This window comes from Sebastes umbrosus, chromosome 22, assembly GCF_015220745.1.
Source record: "Sebastes umbrosus isolate fSebUmb1 chromosome 22, fSebUmb1.pri, whole genome shotgun sequence".
NCBI lineage: Eukaryota > Metazoa > Chordata > Actinopteri > Perciformes > Sebastidae > Sebastes > Sebastes umbrosus.
In genome coordinates, this window is record NC_051290.1 from 346,137 (window position 1) to 365,285 (window position 19,149).

Sequence of the window (19,149 nt, forward strand, 5' to 3'; positions counted from 1 at the left end):
GTATGTATTTATGCATTTATGTATTTTCTGCAACAAATGTAAAAAGAAATGTGCAAATGAATGTATAAAGAAAAGAATACAGAAATAAATAACTGCATAAATACATAAATAAATACACATATTTAAAAATAAATGTAAAATAAATAAAAAATGAACACAGAATTTTTTTTTTTTTAAATAGTAATAATGAATACATAAATAAATAAAATGGAAAATTAAACAGAAGAGTAAATAAATAAGGGAACTGATACAAAGATGAATATATTCAAAAGCAAATTAAAATACATAAGTAAAAACACACATTTAAAAATAAATACAAAAATAAATAAATTTAAAAATTGATAAAAATAAATACACCAATAAATAAAAGGGAAAATTAAACAGAAGAGTAAATAAATAAGGAAATTAATAAAATCTAAATAAATATAGAAGCAAATTAAAACAAATATCAATTAATTAATGGCTACATTTATTTTTAATATTATTTTTGCTACATTTAATGAAATATTTATTAATTTATTGAGACATTTATTTATTGATTTTGGCAGTATTCTTATATTTCCAGATGAATTCTGATGAATCTGAATATTTTGGGTTGTGGTCTGTTAGCATGAGCTGCTATAGCTGCGTACAAAGAACACAATATGCATCGTGAATACAATATTAATAAAAACAATGAATATATAAAAAGAGCACAACTTGAGAATCTCTCTTGAGAAGTATTTATTTTTATCCCAAAATACACTTTGAGTGAAAAACAAACTGAGTTGTTGCAGTGGCAGAGCTTTTAGCACATAATAATAATATCAATAACAATAATAATATCACAGCACCTGTACAATATTAAAGAGTTCAGAGTAGTTGATTATTAGCTTCCATCATTTTACAGATTCATTATTATTTCATCCACTGATTAAAATTTTTAAAAATGATAAACTGCTGTTCATTATCAAATCTCCCAGTCCAATCAAAGGTTCTTTAGTTCACTGAACATTCCTTTCTGTACTTATCATGTAAATCTACTTTGTAGATAATAATTATACAGTTTAATCTCTTATTCCGTGACGGGACATCAACCTGTCCTCCAGGTTCCTCTGAGACGTTCTGCATCAGCTGCTTTTATATAATTAGCTGGACATTAATGTAAACCCAAGCAGAAGCCTTTATATGACCCAGCAGGAAATAAAAGTACGAGATTAAGACCTCTTTACACCGGATTATTTCATGGGTACGGACATTTCAAATAAAATTAAAGCTGCGAGCAGCGATGAACGGGCCCTCGCCCCTCCTTGCGCGTCGGGGGTACTGGCCGGACGCCGACTGACACGGCCGGGCACGGTGAAAGCGAAACTCGGACGAGCGCCACAACGCCTGCCACGAGACTCTACGACAAACGGTTCACGAGTTATGAAAGGGGGCGTGGCTAATGTGTAGGGGGCGGGGATAACCTTCACCAATGAAACAGGCACTCTCTGCTGAGTGATATGACACCTCCCGCAAGACTCTACGACAAACGGTTCATAAGTTATAAAAAGGGGGCGGGGCTAATGTTTTGGGGCGGAGCTATGAGTATATTTTTTCATATACATGTCATCAGAACTGGACCACCATCATACCTGAGAGATTTGGGGCAGATCGGACTATGTACAGTTGAGTTACAACAACTTCCTGTTTCATGGCGAATGGCTCAAAATGGCCGCCACGCCACGGTCAGGTCGTTCAGTGAAAACTCACCATTTTGATAACTTTTCATCCTCAAGGTCTTAAGATGGTCCTGACCAAATTTCAAGTTGATTTGATTAAATCTATAGGAGGAGGTCGTTAAAGTACACGGCCTACAAAACGCTAAAAACGGGCGAAAATCGCATATTAAATTCTACATGGCTGACTTCCTGTTGAGTTTTGGGCACACCTCCAAGAGGCTTTTTTGTGCGTCTCCACATGTTACATCTGTCTGCCAAATTTCATACATGTAGGTGAACCCGGAGTGAGGGGCTCAATTTTTCCAATTTTCTAGGGGGCGCTAGCGAGTCATTTTGCAACGGCTGAGCCCGAGACCCTTAAAATATCACATTTTTCACCGCATCTGATAAGCATTCCAAGCTTAACAACTTTTTGAGATGGCTAAGGTCGTCGAAAAGGCTATTCATTTCGGAGAAAAAAAAGAAGACGAATAAACGCTACAGTTTCATTAGGACCTTCGCTTGCCCGACGTTGTCGGTGCTCGGGCCCTAACAAGACTGACAGGATGACTGGCTAACATTAGCTAGCTAGCTAGCTTGTCTTGAGCAACCCTCCAGGAAGAGCGCCAGTCGTTGATCTCAACTTTCGTAGTGTCCAAACGGCGGTACTACAACGTCCGTGTCCGTCACGTGATGCCATCGGGCCCAAAAATACTTTTTCCCATAGACTTCCATTGGGAAAGAGACGACTGTAACTCAGAGGATCATTTATTTTGAGGTGAATCAACTCTCCAGTATGAACTCTCTAATAGTCCTGATTCAAATCATTAAGTCCTAAAAGTTGTAAAACGCACTAATACCTGAATCCAGAGTTATTATTTCACGATGTTAGCGTGATGTTAACACCGTGACGTCATCACTAAAGGGTCTATTCTGCTGTTACAGTATCAGGTCTTTAAGGGTAGACATTGTAACTGAATCACATTTAGTCTGACCCTCCCCTGGGACCAGTTTGTCATGGGTAACCCTACCAGGAGCTCAGAGCTCCAGACAACACAGCTCCCAGGATCAACAGGTACACAAACCCCTCCACCACGGTAAGGTAGTGATTCATACAGGGGAACATTACTGTGTTGTTGAGTCAGGTGTAAAGAGGTCTCTGACATATCAGATGAACTGATGGTGTGCTGCTTTTTCATCAGCAGCTGCAAACCATTCTGATCTTTTGTCCGGATGTTTTTTATATTTCCTGACAAGAAAAAGTCCAACTATTCCAGAACACAGCAGAAGACCTGCTACTCCCAGTCCAACGTATACATGAGTGAAGTCTCCATTCACTGGGTCATCAGTCTCGGGGTCTCCTTTCTGTGAATCTGAGGATCAAAATACACATTAGTCAGGAAACCACTGACTAGTTCCTCTTCTATATTTCTCATGTTTGATCAACCTGGAATAAACTGCAGCTACAAACTCACCTGTAACCTCCAGCTGGATGCTGTTGATTGGCTCACTGTCAAGGACGGCTCTCTTTCTACGACTTGAACGACCTGTTTTAACCCGACACCTGTATGTTCCTCTGTCTTCACTTCTCACATTCTTCAGAACTAAAGAGGCGTCTCCATTCTGCATCTTCCTGTCCTCCAGCTCCACCCTGTCCTTAAAGGATGGATGCTGTTCTTTTGGGTGAGGGTATCCATCGATGACTAAGAAGACGTACTTTGGCTCCAGGTCATCTCTGGTCCACTCTACAACATCGATGGAGGCATCGCCAGCGTCACATTTCAGAATGACATTCTCTCCAGGGTGTGCTGTTTGCAGATGTAGGTCTGAAAAACAATAATAAACAATAATTAATATCCAGATTAAAAAGTGATTCCTGTCATTGTTTGTCTCTTCAGTCTGTAGAACACTAAATAACAAACCAACACCACGTGCTCTGCTGGGGGGGGGATGTGATGCTGCTTGTGCTTCAGCTAGAGTTGTTCTGATACGACCCAGGATTCAGTATCAGGTATCAGCGAGTACGTCAGGCTACACACCGATCTGATACCATCAGTTATTCACCCAGAAGAAAATCTACCTGTCTAACCAGATATCAGTTCTTCTTCTTCTCCGCTCCACTGTGCTGTCACCCTGGAGGAGTAAGTCTGCCACTGACTACGACTGTTTTAAAACAGAGAAGAAGAACTGACTGCAGGTAGTTTGTCACGTGACGATAGCAAACAACAACAGAGCGGTGATGTTGGAGAGAGTAACGGTAGCAAAGAGTAACGGTAGCAAAGAGTATAGAAGCGAAGAGACGAAACTCCTCTGTCCTCATCTTGGACTGAAAACACTCATTATATTTTATAATATTTTATTGTTCAACACAGGATGTTTCAGTGGAATATGACAATAGAAGAGAAATAATTTAGTTTTACTTTTGTACGCCACAAGTTATTATTATACTAGTCCGTATTCGGTATCGTCCAACACTGCAAGTTCAGGTATCAGAATCTAGGACTGGACCATTAACCTATCTCCTGATTTGATACTATCACGATACTTGGGTGCCGATTGTGATTTTTAAGTATTGCAATTCGATATATATATATATATATAAAATATATGAAAATCATTAAAAAGAATCCTGATAAAAAGGTGAATGGATATTTTCCCACCTTCATCAGAATCAGGATGAAAAAATGGTACCAGAACATCTGTAGTTTCAGCACAGCTGTTGCTTCAACCTGGTCTGTTGTTCAGCCAATCACAGCACAATGCACACACCACGCCCCCCCCCCTCTCTCTGTCTCTCTCTCTCTGTCTCTGTCTCTGTCTCTCTCTCTCTCTAGGTCTCTCTCTCTGTCTCTCTCTCTCTCTCTCCCTCTCTCTCTCTCTCCCTCCTTCCTCTTCTCTGACTCTACTTGAAGTCTTGTTTAAACTGCTCATTAATCTAAACAGTGTGAAACAGTGTGTCTGATCACTCTTTATATATTTCAGAGTAACTGACTGAGCTGAATACATCACTTATTAATCACAAACACAAAACTGTAGAAGGAAATACATTTAAATACATTTGAACTATTTCATGTAAAACAAAATGAAGATGGTATAATTCTACATCAGAGGTCAGAGATCTGTGTTCTCCATCTCTATCTGTATGAATCAGTTAATAATGAGAGGTCATATTTACCAGAAGCTGCTCCAGACAGAAAGAACAGCAGGATGATGAGAGCAGCCATGAGAGCTGAGACGATGTTGGTCTGCTGCTGGATCTCTCTCTCTCTGTCTCTCTCTCTGTCACAAGTCTCTGAGTCTACTGAGCATTTACAGGAATCCGTTGGAAGGCAGTCAGTGGTTTCATGTATGAGTGCAGAGTGGGTGGAGCTCAGGGCGGGTTACATGAGGACATGAGGGAACTGAACTCACTCAGTGTTTTTCCACTGTGTACTCTCTGTGGACTTCCGTATACTGCCTTGAATCCTGTAGTTAGAGCAGCACAGTCAGCTTTAACAACATTAAGATGCTTATTAGAGAGAAGTTGTGGAGTACATGTGATCTGTAACTCAGGTTATTTAAAACTATTTAGGAAGATTTATTACAGACTGTTTTAGTTGTAGCTGGCTGTTCCTGCTGGCTGTCTGAATCAGAATCAGAATCTCGTTTATTGACAGGTGTATAGATAGATAGATAAATAGATAAATTGATAGATAGTAACTTTATTGATCCTGATGGAAATTCAAGTTTCCAGCATCACAGTTCCATAGTGCAACACATGTTAGTAAAAAGGCAGTAAAAAAGTTAGTAGTGCAAAGTACAAAACAATATGCAAGATATAAAAATACAAGATGAAGAAGAAAACTGTTGAAACTGAATATAGTGCAGAGTAACAGCTGTGATACACGACTACTAAAGAAGTGAATATAGTGCAGAAGAGACTGTTAAAAGTGAGTATAGTACATTATTATCTGTCCTGTAGACCTGTCCTTTCCTCTGCCACCGTCACCAGAGAGTCCAGCTCAATGCCGACCACAGAGCCGGCCCGTCTGATCAGCTTGTCCAGCCTCGAGGTGTCCCTCTTAGTTGTGCTGCCCCCCCAGCACATCACAGTGTAGAAAAGGACGCTGGCGACCACAGATTGGTAGAACATCTGCAGGAGCTTTGTGCAGATGTTAAATGATCCCAGCCTCCTCAGGAAGTCCAGTCTGCTTTGGCCCTTCCTGTAGAGGTGGTCAGTGTTTATTGTCCAGTCCAGTTTGTTGTCCAGCTGCAGCCAGAGGTACTTGTAGGTACCCACGACCTCCACCTCGTTCCCATCGATCTGGACTGGTCGTGGGGGTGGTCGAGACTTCCTGAAGTCTATGACCATCTCTTTGGTTTTTGAGGTGTTGAGCTGCAGGTGGTTGGAGTGACACCAGGCGACAAAGTCCCCCACCAGGCTCCTGTACTCCTCCTCCTGATCACCCCCAACACACCCCATAATGGCCGTGTCATCAGCGAACTTCTGAATGTGACATTATTCAGAGATGTAGTTGAAGTCTGCTGTGTAAAGGGTGAAGAGAAGGGGGGTCAGTACAGTCCCCTGTGGAGCACCGGTGTTGCTGACCACAGTGTCAGATGTGATGTCCTGAGATCAACATTCTGTAACCAGGAAAACCACTCAACAGCTCAACATGGCCCTCTACTGGCTCACAGGCTGTCTGTCAACCAGCCGTCTCCACTGAGCATGAGCAGCTGACTGCTAACCAACACACACACACACACACACACACACACACACACGCACACACACTCTCCTCTACTAGTTAACCCTTTAAACTACTGAGACACACTCCTCTACTAGTTAACCCTTTAAACTACTGAGACACACTCCTCTACTAGTTAACCCTTTAAACTGAGCGGACCAGAGCAGACCATGGAGTGGACCGTGGAGCGGACCTAAGGGGACCAGAGCGGACCATGGAGCGGACCAAAGTGGACCATGGAGCGGACCATGGAGCAGACCAAAGCGGACCAGAGCGGACCATGGAGCAGACCAAAGCGGACCAGAGCGGACCATGGAGCGGACCGTGGAGCGGACATAAGGGGACCAGAGCGGACCATGGAGCGGACCAAAGTGGACCAGAGCGGACCATGGAGCGGACCAAAGTGGACCAGAGCGGACCATGGAGCGGACCAAAGTGGACCAGAGCGGACCATGGAGCGGACCACGGAGCGGACCAAAGCGGATCATGCGGACCAGAGCGGACCATGGAGCGGACCATGGAGCTGACCATGGAGCGGACCATGGAGCGGACCAAAGCGGACCATGGAACGGACCATGGAACGGACCATTGAGCGGACCAAAGCGGACCATGGAGCGGACCATGGAGCGGACCAAAGTGGACCAGAGCGGACCATGGAGCGGACCACGGAGCGGACCACGGAGCGGACCAAAGCGGATCATGGAGCGGACCAGAACGGACCATGTAGCGGACCAAAGCGGACCATGGAGCGGACCATAGCGGACCAGAGCGGACCATGGAACGGACCATGGAGCTGACCATGGAGCGGACCAAAGCGGACCAGAACGGACCATGTAGCGGACCAAAGCGGACCATGGAGCGGACCATAGCGGACCAGAGCGGACCATGGAACGGACCATGGAGCTGACCATGGAGCGGACCAAAGCGGACCAGAGCGGACCATGGAGCGGACCATGGAGCAGACCATGGAGCGGACCAGAGCGGACTGGACCGGACCATGGAGCGGATCATGGAGCGGAGCATGGAGCGGACCGGACCAGACCGGACCATGGAGCGGATCATGGTGCGGATCATGGTGCGGACCGGACCATTGACCGGACCATGGAGCGGACCAGAGCGGACCATGGAGCAGACCATGGACCGGACCGGACCGGCCCATGACCAGAGCCAACCGGAGCGGACCGTAGCGAAGCTACCAGCTACCAGCTACCATGGATGGATCATCAGAGGGGCGGGGCTGAGGCATGATGTAGTGGAAGCTGTAGAATCCTGGAATCCTATTGGCTGGAAAAAGAAAAAACTCCAGATGTGTGAATGCGTAAATTAACAGATTTATTAATTTAACGGAACACTCAAAAGTCAGATATAGTCGTCTAAATATAAATAGCTTCAAAGAGTGTAATAGATGAATGGATTACACCTATTTTGACCCTGTTTATAGAATCTGGCGTCTATGAGTATTTAAACATCCTTTCACCTGCTCCTCCTCTCTGACGGTGTGAAACGGACTCATGAGGAAGTAAAAATAAATAAATATAAAAATATAATTCAAAGCGGTAAACACCCACAACATAAAGTCAGCTGTCCTTCCTGCATCTGTCAGTTTAAACTGTGTTGTTTTTAGTCTGGATTATGACTTAAACTTCTTCATATGTGTGTGATATTATCATATAATCACCGCACTGAGCTCTGATTGGTCAGTAGGCGGTGCTTTCATAGGAGTTGATCTCTTCTCTGGAACATAACCTGCTCTGGAGCAGGTTAGCCGTTCAGCATCAGTTACCATGGTGATCAAATCAAATCAAATCAATTTATTTTTGTGTAGCGTCAAATCACAACAGAAGTTATCTCAAGACGCTTTATATATAGAGCAGGTCTATGACCGGACACCAGAGTTTAGAGACCCAACAGGATCCACCAAGCGCACTGTGGCCAGGAAAAACTCCCCGATTACTGGGAAGAGACCTGGAGCAGAACCGGGCGCAGGGCGGGCGGCCATCTGCCGAGACCGGCTGGGGGGATAGATAGATAGATAGAGAGAGAGAGAGAGAGAGAGATAGATAGAGAGAGAGAGAGAGAGAGAGAGATAGAGAAGCAGCCACAATAGCAGTCTAGCAGCTGTAATAGCTAATACAAGTAGGACTGATAACACAAAACCAATAGTGGTGGATGGAAAGAGTGATAATCTTGCTGGGAGCTCTTGATGTCTTTGGCAGTGATTGAGAAGTGTTATTCTCCAGGCTGCCACATTGTCACTAGGTGTTGGAAATCCCTCGTTAGCATTGGTAGTCCCTCGTATAGACGTAGTTAATTAATGATGGTAGCAGTTGGTGTCAAGCAGGCACCGACGCGGCAGCAGATGCAGCCACAATACCGGAGACCATCAAGATCCAGGTGAAACCCGACTCCAAGTGTACCCATGCTCCAGGTATAACCTCGCTCCCGGTGTGATCCCGCTCCAGGTATGACCTCGCTCCAGGTGTGACCCCAGATCTACCCAGCGTCAGTTACCATGGAGATCTACCCCGGTAAGAAGTAAACCAGCTTCGTAGTTTGGAAAACCCAGAGTTAACCCTGAAGTTACCTCGATAACCACAAATCCTGCTTCGTAGTACAGAACTCTGGTTTGCTCCACTTCTTACCCAATATGAACTGAGTGTTTCTGGTATTGTGATATCAGTGGTGCACAGCCTCATTTGGTTCATGTGGAGGTGTGACGTTTAAAGGACATTAGTTTTCTTTTACTCTAGATTTTCTGACGAATACACAAAACTATATTTCCTGTTAACTGCGTGGCAGAAAACCACAACAGTGTCAGATACACAAAGAGGAAGGAGGTGGGCTTTACTCGGTGTGACTGATAGATGTCACGGTGCTGATTTCAGATGACCAAGAGTTGAAATGGAGGAATCATACTTACAGCTGCTGGGTGAGTCTTAAACTAAATGTGTGTTTGTTTTATCAGTCCTAAAACATGTCTGGTGTTCAGAGAGCTGCAGTGAGTTTTAGAGGGAATGACTCTGACAGCGTCAAGAGATCAAATACGTCATGTTAGCTAAGACAGGAAAGCACGAACTTCATTGATGTAGATACAAAAAAACTACAAAGAGACTCAACACGACTACAGAGAGATGAAAAACAACTACAAAGAGACGCAAAACAACTACAAAGAGACACAAAACAACTACAAAGAGACTCAACATGACTACAAAGAGACGCAAAACAACTACAAAGAGACTCAACATGACTACAAAGAGACGCAAAACAATTACAAAGAGACTCAACACGACTAGAAAGAGACACCTAACGACTGGCTGTTGTTCTACAACCAGAGTTGTTTTCTGTTTTGATGTCTTATTGAATGTGAAACGTCATCTCTCCTCAGTCCTGACCTCCCTGCTGAGCTGCACAGCAAACCAAGGTCAGTAAACTTCCTCTACGGTATTCTTCTTCTCTACAATAAAATGATGAACACAGTTTTAACGGCTGCAGTTTGCACAGCCTGGACAGCCAGAGCTAAAACTGCTCGTATCAAAATGTCAAGTGATTCAGAAATGGTGTAAAAGAAACGTCTTCTTTTTATGTTGCGTACGGGAGGAAGCTAGTGGACTCAATGACAGGAGGATTATGGAGTAAATGGTTCAAAAGATAAATAAAGAAAAACAATATTCACAAATAACACATAACTTTAAGAGATAAACTTGAAAACACACAGAAGCAGAAAGAGTTTGTCTCCAGTACTGAAACACAGAGATCAGTGAAGTTTAGCAGTGAACATAGTCAGTGAGAAAGTAGGAATATGAGGAATGTGGACACAACGAGTCCTGTCTGCATCTCTCTGTCTCCTCCTCCCTCCAGCTCGTCTGACTCTGAGTCCCAGCAGCTCTCAGATGTTTAAAGGACAGTCTGTCTCTCTGAGCTGTGAGGAGGACGACTCTGCTGGATGGACTCTGTGGAGGAACACCACCGATGAAACCAGGACTCAGTGTGGAGCTGGCTGGGGAAAACCTGCTGGTTCCTCCTGTAACATCAGCTACATGGTCGCATGGGACAGTGGAGTTTACTGGTGTGAGTCCAGAGAGGGAGCAACCAGTAACACCATCACCATCACCGTCACTGGTAAGATCAGCCTGTAGTATTGTAGTATTGATGACGCTGTGTGTAAAGGGATGAAATGCTGTAGTGTGTCTCTGTGTTGAGGTGGACCAGTGATCCTGCAGAGTCCTGTCCTCCCTGTGATGGAGGGAGATAACGTCACTCTGCTCTGTAGGACAAAGACGTCCTCCAGCCTCCCAGCTGATTTCTATAAAGATGGCGCCCTCATCAGGACTGAGCCTGCAGGTCACATGACCCTCCACCATGTTTCCAGGTCTGATGAAGGCCTCTACAAGTGTCTCATCAGCAGTGATGAGTCTCCACCCAGCTGGCTCACTGTCACAGGTGAGAAAAATAATCATTCTTTCCTTTATTGACTTAAAGAGTAACACCTGGCTGAACAGGTGTCCCCTCTGTCCTGCACCTGTAACCATGCCAACAGTGATGTCACAGTGAACTGACTCGACACGACTACAAAGAGACTCAAAACAACCACAAAGAGACTCAACCCAACTACGAAGAGACACAAAACAACTACAAAGAGACACAAAACAACTACAAAGAGACTGAAACAACTACAAAGTCTCTCAAACGACTACAAAGAGACTCATAACGAATACAAATAGAAACAAAACGACTACAAAGACACTCAACACGACTACAAAGAAACTCAAACGACTACAAAGAGACACAAAAGAACTACAAAGAGACTCATAACAACTACAAAGAGACTCATAACGACTACCAAGAGACTCATAACAACTACAAAGAGACACAAAAGAACTACAAAGAGACTCATAACAACTACAAAGACACTCATAACGACTACAAAGGAACTCATAACAACTACAAAGAGACTCAACAACTACAAAGAGACTCATAACAACTACAAAGAGACTCAACAACTACAAAGAGACTCATAACAACTACAAAGGGACTCATATAACTACAAAGAGACACAAAACGACTACAAAGAGACTCAAACACCTACAAACAGACGCAAAACGACTACAAAGACACACAAACCGGCAAAGAGACACGAAACGACTACAAAGACACTCAAACGACTAGAAAGACACACAAAATAACTACAAAGACACAAAAGGACTATAAAGAGATGCAAAACGAATACAAAGAGACACAAAACGACTACAAAGATACTCAAAACGACTACAAAGACAAAACGACCTCAAAGACACGAAAGTACTAGACTATAAAAGACACACAAAATGACTACAAAGACACAAAAGGACTATAAAGAGATGCAAAACGACTACAAAGATACTCAAAACGACCTCAAAGACACGAAAGTACTAGACTATAAAGAGATGATAAATGTACTTTGACTTTTTGGTTTGGCCCATGATGTCCTATCCACTAACATGGAGGGTGCGGGGTTAATGAGCTATACTGCAGCCGGCCACCAGGGGGCGATGCTGATGTGTTGGCTTCACCTCTGGAGAGCTGTCATGTCGGCCATCTTTATACACAGTTTATGGTTTAATCTTATTACTTTATGAACAGTTTTAAGTTTAATAATTATTTTTGGTTCATTTTTAGGGAAACCCACCACGACATCTTCTACTACAACCTCCTCTTCCTCACCCACCTCTTCCTCACCCAACTCTTCCTCTTCCTCACCCACCTCTTCCTTGGTGTGGTTTACTGTTCCACCTGTCTGTGTACTGGTTGTACTGGTTGTACTGGTTGTACTGGTGAGACGATGCATCCGTAGGAAACCTAAAGGTTAGACACAGACTCAGACAACTGTGCTGCAGTTCACATTTAAACTTCACATCCTATTAACATTTAAAGGTGTCAAGTTACAGTTTTCAACTCTACCTACAAGGTCCGTTTAGTGTGCTCTGGAGCTTTTGATCGTATCACATGATCTTCCTCAGCAGATGAAGTTTACATTTCTGTTTTATGATTGAAACTGATTTAAATGTTCTGTTCATCCTGGTTCCTTTCAGCTGCTGACGTAGACGTTGGAGTTGATGACGTCACATACAGTGATGTCAAAACATCACGTGACCTACAACAGCCAATCAGACGGAGCACAGGTAAAGATGGTTTTATTGATTATATATCTATATAAATATCTTATATCCTGAGTTTCAGAACGTGAGAGGACATTTTGGAAAACAAGCATTTTTATAAAATGAGGATATTTTGAATCCTGTAATTCAAATATAAAGTCAGTGTTTTTAGTGCGTGTAGTTTCAGACTGCAGCGAGGTCTATTTTAGTCGATGATAATGGGTGTTGTGTTCTGCATGCGTTTCCTGTTTTGTACCCTGTGGGTTCAACAGCTCTGTGGTCGTCCAGTTTCGTCTTCCTGATAGAAACACACGGCCGAGTCCTGACGTGCACATCTCTCACTGTTAATGAAACAAAGATGATGTTAATAAGTTATACATCTTATTGTACATTCTGATCACATATCTAAAATGAGAGGATGTGTTTTACTCAAACACCGTTATTGATCCGTTTATTGAATAAAAACAGTAAAAAACTATCAGAAAATAACTATTATTATTATTATTATTAATAATAATAATAATAATAATAATAATAATAATAATAGTAACAATAATAATAATCAGGATTTTTTTGTTCCCTTAATAAAAATGACATAAACCTAAATCATAACAAATAAAGTAATATGTACATATAATAACAGATAGTAACTGTAAATATATTATAAAATAAGGGAGGAGAAACAATTATGATAATACTACTACTAATAAAGAAATATTAATAAATAAAAATAAATAAATACAATCAATTCACACAATATATTCCCAGAAAGGAATTATTATTATTATTATTATTATTATTATAAATTATTATAATAATAATAAATAACAAAAATGCATAAAAGTGGTAAATAATAATAATAAAGACATATTGATACATAAAAATACATTAATTAATAAAATAAATTCACACAATATATTCCCATAAAGGAATTATTATTATTATTATTATTATTAATAATAATAAATAATATAAAAATGCATACAAGTGGTTAATAATAATAATAATAATAATAATACAAATAAAAGACATATTAATAAAAAAAACATAAATTAATCAAATAAATTCACACACCAAATTCCCAGAAAAGAAGTATTATTGATTGTAGTAGGAGCTTAAATAATGTGAATATTATTTGTACTGTGTTAGTACTAGCAGTACTAACACTAGCAGTATATACACTAGCAGTACTAACACTAGCAGTACTAACACTAGCAGTACTAACACTAGCAGTGCTGGTATCAGTTGTAGTACCTGCAGTACTGTAAGTTGCCTGTATTTTATTTGACAGAGAGTGATCCAGCTGTAGTCTACTCAGCAGTCAGGAGACCAGAAGACGTCAGTTATGGACAGGTCGTCTTCAGAGACGCCACATCAAACAGGACGAGAGGTACAGCTGCTCCTCTTTGTCTCCATCAGAGACCAACACATGGAACATCTGTTAGAAACATCTGTTAGAGAAGAACACAGACCAGTTCAGTTTAGTTCTTATCAAACTAACAATAGGAAATAGTGACATAGTTGGGACTATTTTCAGCAGCGGATTAATCCTTATGTGGTGCTCTAGTGAGTAAATAAACTTCAGTGTGAGTTCATGGTGACGAAGGAATACGACACTTTTCACAGTTATACCTTAAGATGATACACACAATACCAAATAATGATTATCTCCCAGCTCAAAGTAAGATCTGAGGCACAATTTACTATAAAACAACTACAAAGAGACGCAAAACGACTACAAAGAGACTCATAACAACTACAAAGAGGCTCATAACAACTACAAAGAGACTCATAACAACTACAAAGAGACTCAACGACTACAAAGAGACTCAACAACTACAAAGAGACTCAACAACTACAAAGAGGATCATAACAACTACAAAAGACTCATAACAACTACAGAGACACTCATAACGACTACAGAGAGACTCATAACAACTATAAAGAGTCTCATAACTACTACAAAGAGACTCATAACAACTATAAAGAGACTCATAACTACTACAAAGAGACTCATAACAACTATAAAGAGACTCATAACTACTACAAAGAGACTCATAACAACTACAAAGAGATTCATAACAACTACAAAGAGACTCATAACTACTACAAAGAGACTCATAACTACTACAAAGAGACTCAACAACTACAAAGAGACTCTTAACAACTACAAAGAGACTCAACAACTACACAGAGGATCATAACAACTACAAAAGACTCATAACAACTACAGAGACACTCAACAACTACAAAGAGACTCATAACAACTACAAAGAGACTCATAACAACTACAAAAAGACTCATAACAACTACAAAGAGACTCAACAACTACAAAGAGGCTCATAACAACTACAAAGAGACTCATAACAACTACAAAGAGACTCAACGACTACAAAGAGACTCAACGACTACAAAGAGACTCAACAACTACAAAGAGGATCATAACAACTACAAAAGACTCATAACAACTACAAAAGAGACTCAACAACTACAAAGAGGCTCATAACAACTACAAAGAGACTCATAACAACTACAAAGAGACTCATAACAACTACAAAAAGACTCATAACAACTACAAAGAGACTCAACAACTACAAAGAGGCTCATAACAACTACAAAGAGACTCATAACAACTACAAAGGGACTCAACGACTACAAAGAGACTCATAACAACTACAAAGAGACTCATAACAACTACAAAGAGACTCAACGACTACAAAGAGACTCAACAACTACAAAGAGGATCATAATAACTACAAAAGACTCATAACAACTACAGAGACACTCATAACGACTACAGAGAGACTCATAACAACTATAAAGAGTCTCATAACTACTACAAAGAGACTCATAACAACTATAAAGAGACTCATAACTACTACAAAGAGACTCATAACTACTACAAAGAGACTCATAACAACTACAAAGAGACTCATAACTACTACAAAGAGATTCATAACAACTACAAAGAGACTCATAACTACTACAAAGAGACTCAACAACTACAAAGAGACTCATAACTACTCAAAGAGACTCAAAACAAATACATATTTCATGTACGTATCATAACAACGGCTTGTATATCCGCCGTTCTCGATCTACCGCCGCCTGCTGGTGTGGAGAGTTATTTCCTCTCATGCACGCGCAGTACGTACGTGCTAACTAGCAGTCGGCTGTAGTCAGTTATGGACAGGTCGTCTTCAGAGACGTCACATCAAACAGGACGAGAGGTACAGCTGCTCTTTGTTTGTTTGAACCAGGCTAGCTGTTTCCCCCCGCTTCCAGTCTTTATGCTAAGCTAGGCTAACCACATCCGGACTCCAGCTCCGTACTGAACACACTCAGGAGACCTCTCGCTCTCAGACAGGAAGAGAAGAAGAGTGTTTCCCAAAGAGTTGAACTCTTCCTTTAAATGGATATTGGTAGTATATGGAGGACAAAACCTGCCAAAATCAATAATAAATATGTTTTAATTTTAATATTATTAATATTATTTTTGCTGCATTTAATGGCATATTAATTTATTCATTGAGTAATTTATTAATCAATTTATTTATTTTTGATTTTGGCAGGTTCTATTCTTTTAAATGGACATTGGTAGTAAATGGAGGACAGAACCTGCCAAAATCAAAAATAAATAAATAAATTACTCGATAAATAAATGAATATGCCATTAAATGCACCAAACATCATATTAAAAATAAATGTAGGCATTAATTAATTGATAAAATGTGTCATAAATGGATATTTCTGTTTTATTTGGCTTCTTTCTTTCTTTCTTTACCTTTTTATTAATTCCCCGTTTTATCTACTCTTCTATTTAATTTACCTTTTTATTCGTTTATTTTTATTAACTTTGATGTATTTAGTTTGCATTTATTTTTAATTTAATTAATTAATTCATTCATTAATTCATTATTTTCCCTTTGCAATTTAACGGTAAACAATTATGATTTAATCGGTTCTATGAGAGCACACATTGACATTATTTATTAGTGTTTGTTCAAACACATAACAAGACTATTATTATTATTATTATTATTAATGATAATAATAATAACATATTCCAACATATATAATGATGTTACACTTTATTATCTTTTTTTAATGCCTTTTATTAACGATTTTTCCCTCTTTTATTTTACACAGTTCATTTCCTGATACTTTATACTTCTACATCTACTCAGATATTGTACTTGTTTTTACTTCACTGTATTTATTGTACTAGTTTCCTTTTAGATAAATCAGCTCCGATATGCAGCGATCTGACTCGACTTGTTTGTGTGTTCAGAGTTTCCACCAGAGCCGGAGGTCGTCTACTCTTCACTGAGGTAGACCTCCACACCTTCACACCGGTCCAACACCGGTCCAACACCACTCCAACACCACTCCAACACCGGTCCAACACCGGTCCAAAACCGGTCCAACACCGGTCCAACACCGGTCCAACACCACTCCAACACCGGTCCAACACCACTCCAACACCGGTCCAACACCACTCCAACACCGGTCCAACACCACTCCAACACCACTCCAACACCGGTCCAACACCGGTCCAAAACCGGTCCAACACCGGTCCAACACCGGTCCAACACCACTCCAACACCGGTCCAACACCACTCCAACACCGGTCCAACACCGGTCCAACACCAGTCCAACACCGGTCCTACACCGCTCCAACACCGGTCCAACACCGGTCCAACACCGGTCCAACACCGGTCCGACACCAGTCCAACACCGGTCCGACACCACTCCAACACCGGTCCAACACCGGTCCAACACCACTCCAACACCGGTCCAACACCACTCCAACACCGGTCCAACACCGGTCCAACACCAGTCCAACACCGGTCCAACACCGCTCCAACACCGCTCCAACACCGGTCCAACACCAGTCCAACACCAGTCCAACCAGTGAAGTCCAGCTGGCCTGTAACTGGTCCCAGAACCCGTCAAAGCCAGAACACTTATTGTTTTAGTTCTTATCCGGATGTGTTGACTCTGACTGAAGCAGCTGCAGTTCCTCCAGAAGTGTTTCAGTACGATGCTCAACGTGATGATGATAATGATGAACTGTTATTTATATATTGTATATTCGTGTCAGCTGGTTGCTCTGCAGGATGAATACACGTTGGTGTCGCTGGTTGTTTTCCTCGTGTGGTTCTGTGGGTTTCACTACGCTGACAGACGGAACATTTGACTTGTTCTGGTTTGGTTGTGGCTAACCGAGAGACACGTCTCTACAGAGCAGATCACTAGAGAACAAACACACCGCAGACTATAAACGGCATCAACATCATCCAGCGGCTGGAAACTAAGCACCGCTCAGAAAGCTTCGGTGCAGAGCGTCTGTCTGCGGGAGGAGCTTTGATTCTGTGACGTTGAGACGCCGTTTAAACGTTTCAGAAACAGACCAGAGGTACAACGTGAAGACATCACTAGCTGGCTGCAGGTAAAGGACAGGTTTCCTGTCCGTATGAACACAGCTGGAACACAGCTGGAACACAGCCGGTTCACAGTCGAATCCCAGCTGGATCCCAGTCGAGTCCCAGCTGGAACACAGCTGGATCACGGCCGGTTCCCAGCCGAGGGTACTGTATGTCCTGTCAACAACAACAACAACAACAACAATAACGGTGCATATTTACCAGCGCAGCAGCAATTCTAAAAGTCTCTGCATGTTTCTCCTGACAGTGAACAGTTTGACAAACATCTGCATGTTTATTAAAACCCGTATTGTTCTGTGTTCTGTGTTCTGTGTTCTGTATAGTTACAGATGAGTGGAACCACAAGGTGTAAAGGCTGTAGGACACTGAGTTCATTACCAACATTAAAACAGCTTTCAGGAGTTAGTCAGTGTCGCCTCCTAGTGGTGCTCTGTTGTACTGCATCTCCCCTGTCCTCAAAGGCAACACTCTGAATCACTGACCTGACAATCAATCAATCAATCAATCAATCAATCAATCAATCAATGACCAGGGTTATCTGACCCAACCCTTCTTTGGTCAGTTCAAACCAAGTCAGTTAATGAGGATTCAGATACGACCTGGGTCCCAACCTGTGACTGAGCATGCTCAGAGATCACACCAAACTCTCCCACAATGCAATGCAGCCACAAACACACACAGCAGCAGAAAAAAGTCATTCATCACAGAGACGTGTTGTTGTACTCACCTGTCTGAACGTCCCTCTGTGAGCCCGCTGCACCTGCAGAGGAGGACACACAGTGTTGGCATTTAGCATGTTGTTAGCCACGACCAGCATGCACCTGTTGGTGATCACACTTTAGGAGTAAATCATCATGTCGGTGCAGTCAGACTCCAGCAGGCAGCAGAGCAGCTTCACTTTGTTCTACACATTTTCACATAAAGTCCAGAAACAGGAAGTTAAACAGTGAGAGATCCCACTGTGTGGCGCATATTTTGTATTATAGAAAGAAAAGATTATTACATTTTTAAATAAGAATACGAAGAAAATTAGGATTTTCTACCAACCAATCAGCAGTGAGCTGGACGACGGTAAACAGAAATATAACTGCAGGCATCAACCTGAGTTCATTAATATGTGACAGACTGCAGGAAAACAAGAGGGAGGAGACCTCAGATC

The 19,149-nt window shown here is 41.7% G+C and overlaps 1 protein-coding gene and 1 long non-coding RNA gene across 7 annotated transcripts in view; one reads left to right on the forward strand and one right to left on the reverse strand.

Annotated features, from left to right (window-relative positions):
* Positions 1–18,395, forward strand: part of LOC119481778 (low affinity immunoglobulin gamma Fc region receptor II-like) — a 32,739-nt gene extending 14,344 nt beyond the window's left edge. Inside the window, exons 3-8 of the mRNA XM_037758994.1 lie at positions 10,268–10,528; positions 10,610–10,849; positions 12,065–12,250; positions 12,478–12,567; positions 13,835–13,933; positions 16,835–18,395. Of these exons, the coding sequence (XP_037614922.1) occupies positions 10,268–10,528; positions 10,610–10,849; positions 12,065–12,250; positions 12,478–12,567; positions 13,835–13,933; positions 16,835–16,878 (920 nt within the window). The 3' untranslated portion in view covers positions 16,879–18,395. The remainder of the gene's footprint in view (positions 1–10,267; positions 10,529–10,609; positions 10,850–12,064; positions 12,251–12,477; positions 12,568–13,834; positions 13,934–16,834) is intronic.
* On the reverse strand, positions 10,645–18,990 carry LOC119481803. Of its 6 annotated transcripts, none has more exons than XR_005205270.1 (6): positions 18,718–18,990; positions 13,798–13,981; positions 12,800–12,884; positions 12,351–12,539; positions 12,075–12,244; positions 10,645–10,840 (listed from the first exon to the last, which is right to left on the reverse strand). It is a non-coding gene; the product is annotated as an uncharacterized LOC119481803 (long non-coding RNA). The 6 variants fall into 6 exon arrangements; XR_005205266.1 differs by having other exon boundaries at positions 12,347–12,539; positions 13,798–13,994; positions 18,718–18,987; XR_005205265.1 differs by having other exon boundaries at positions 12,347–12,539; positions 18,718–18,980.
* Positions 18,991–19,149: the final 159 nt, after the last annotated feature.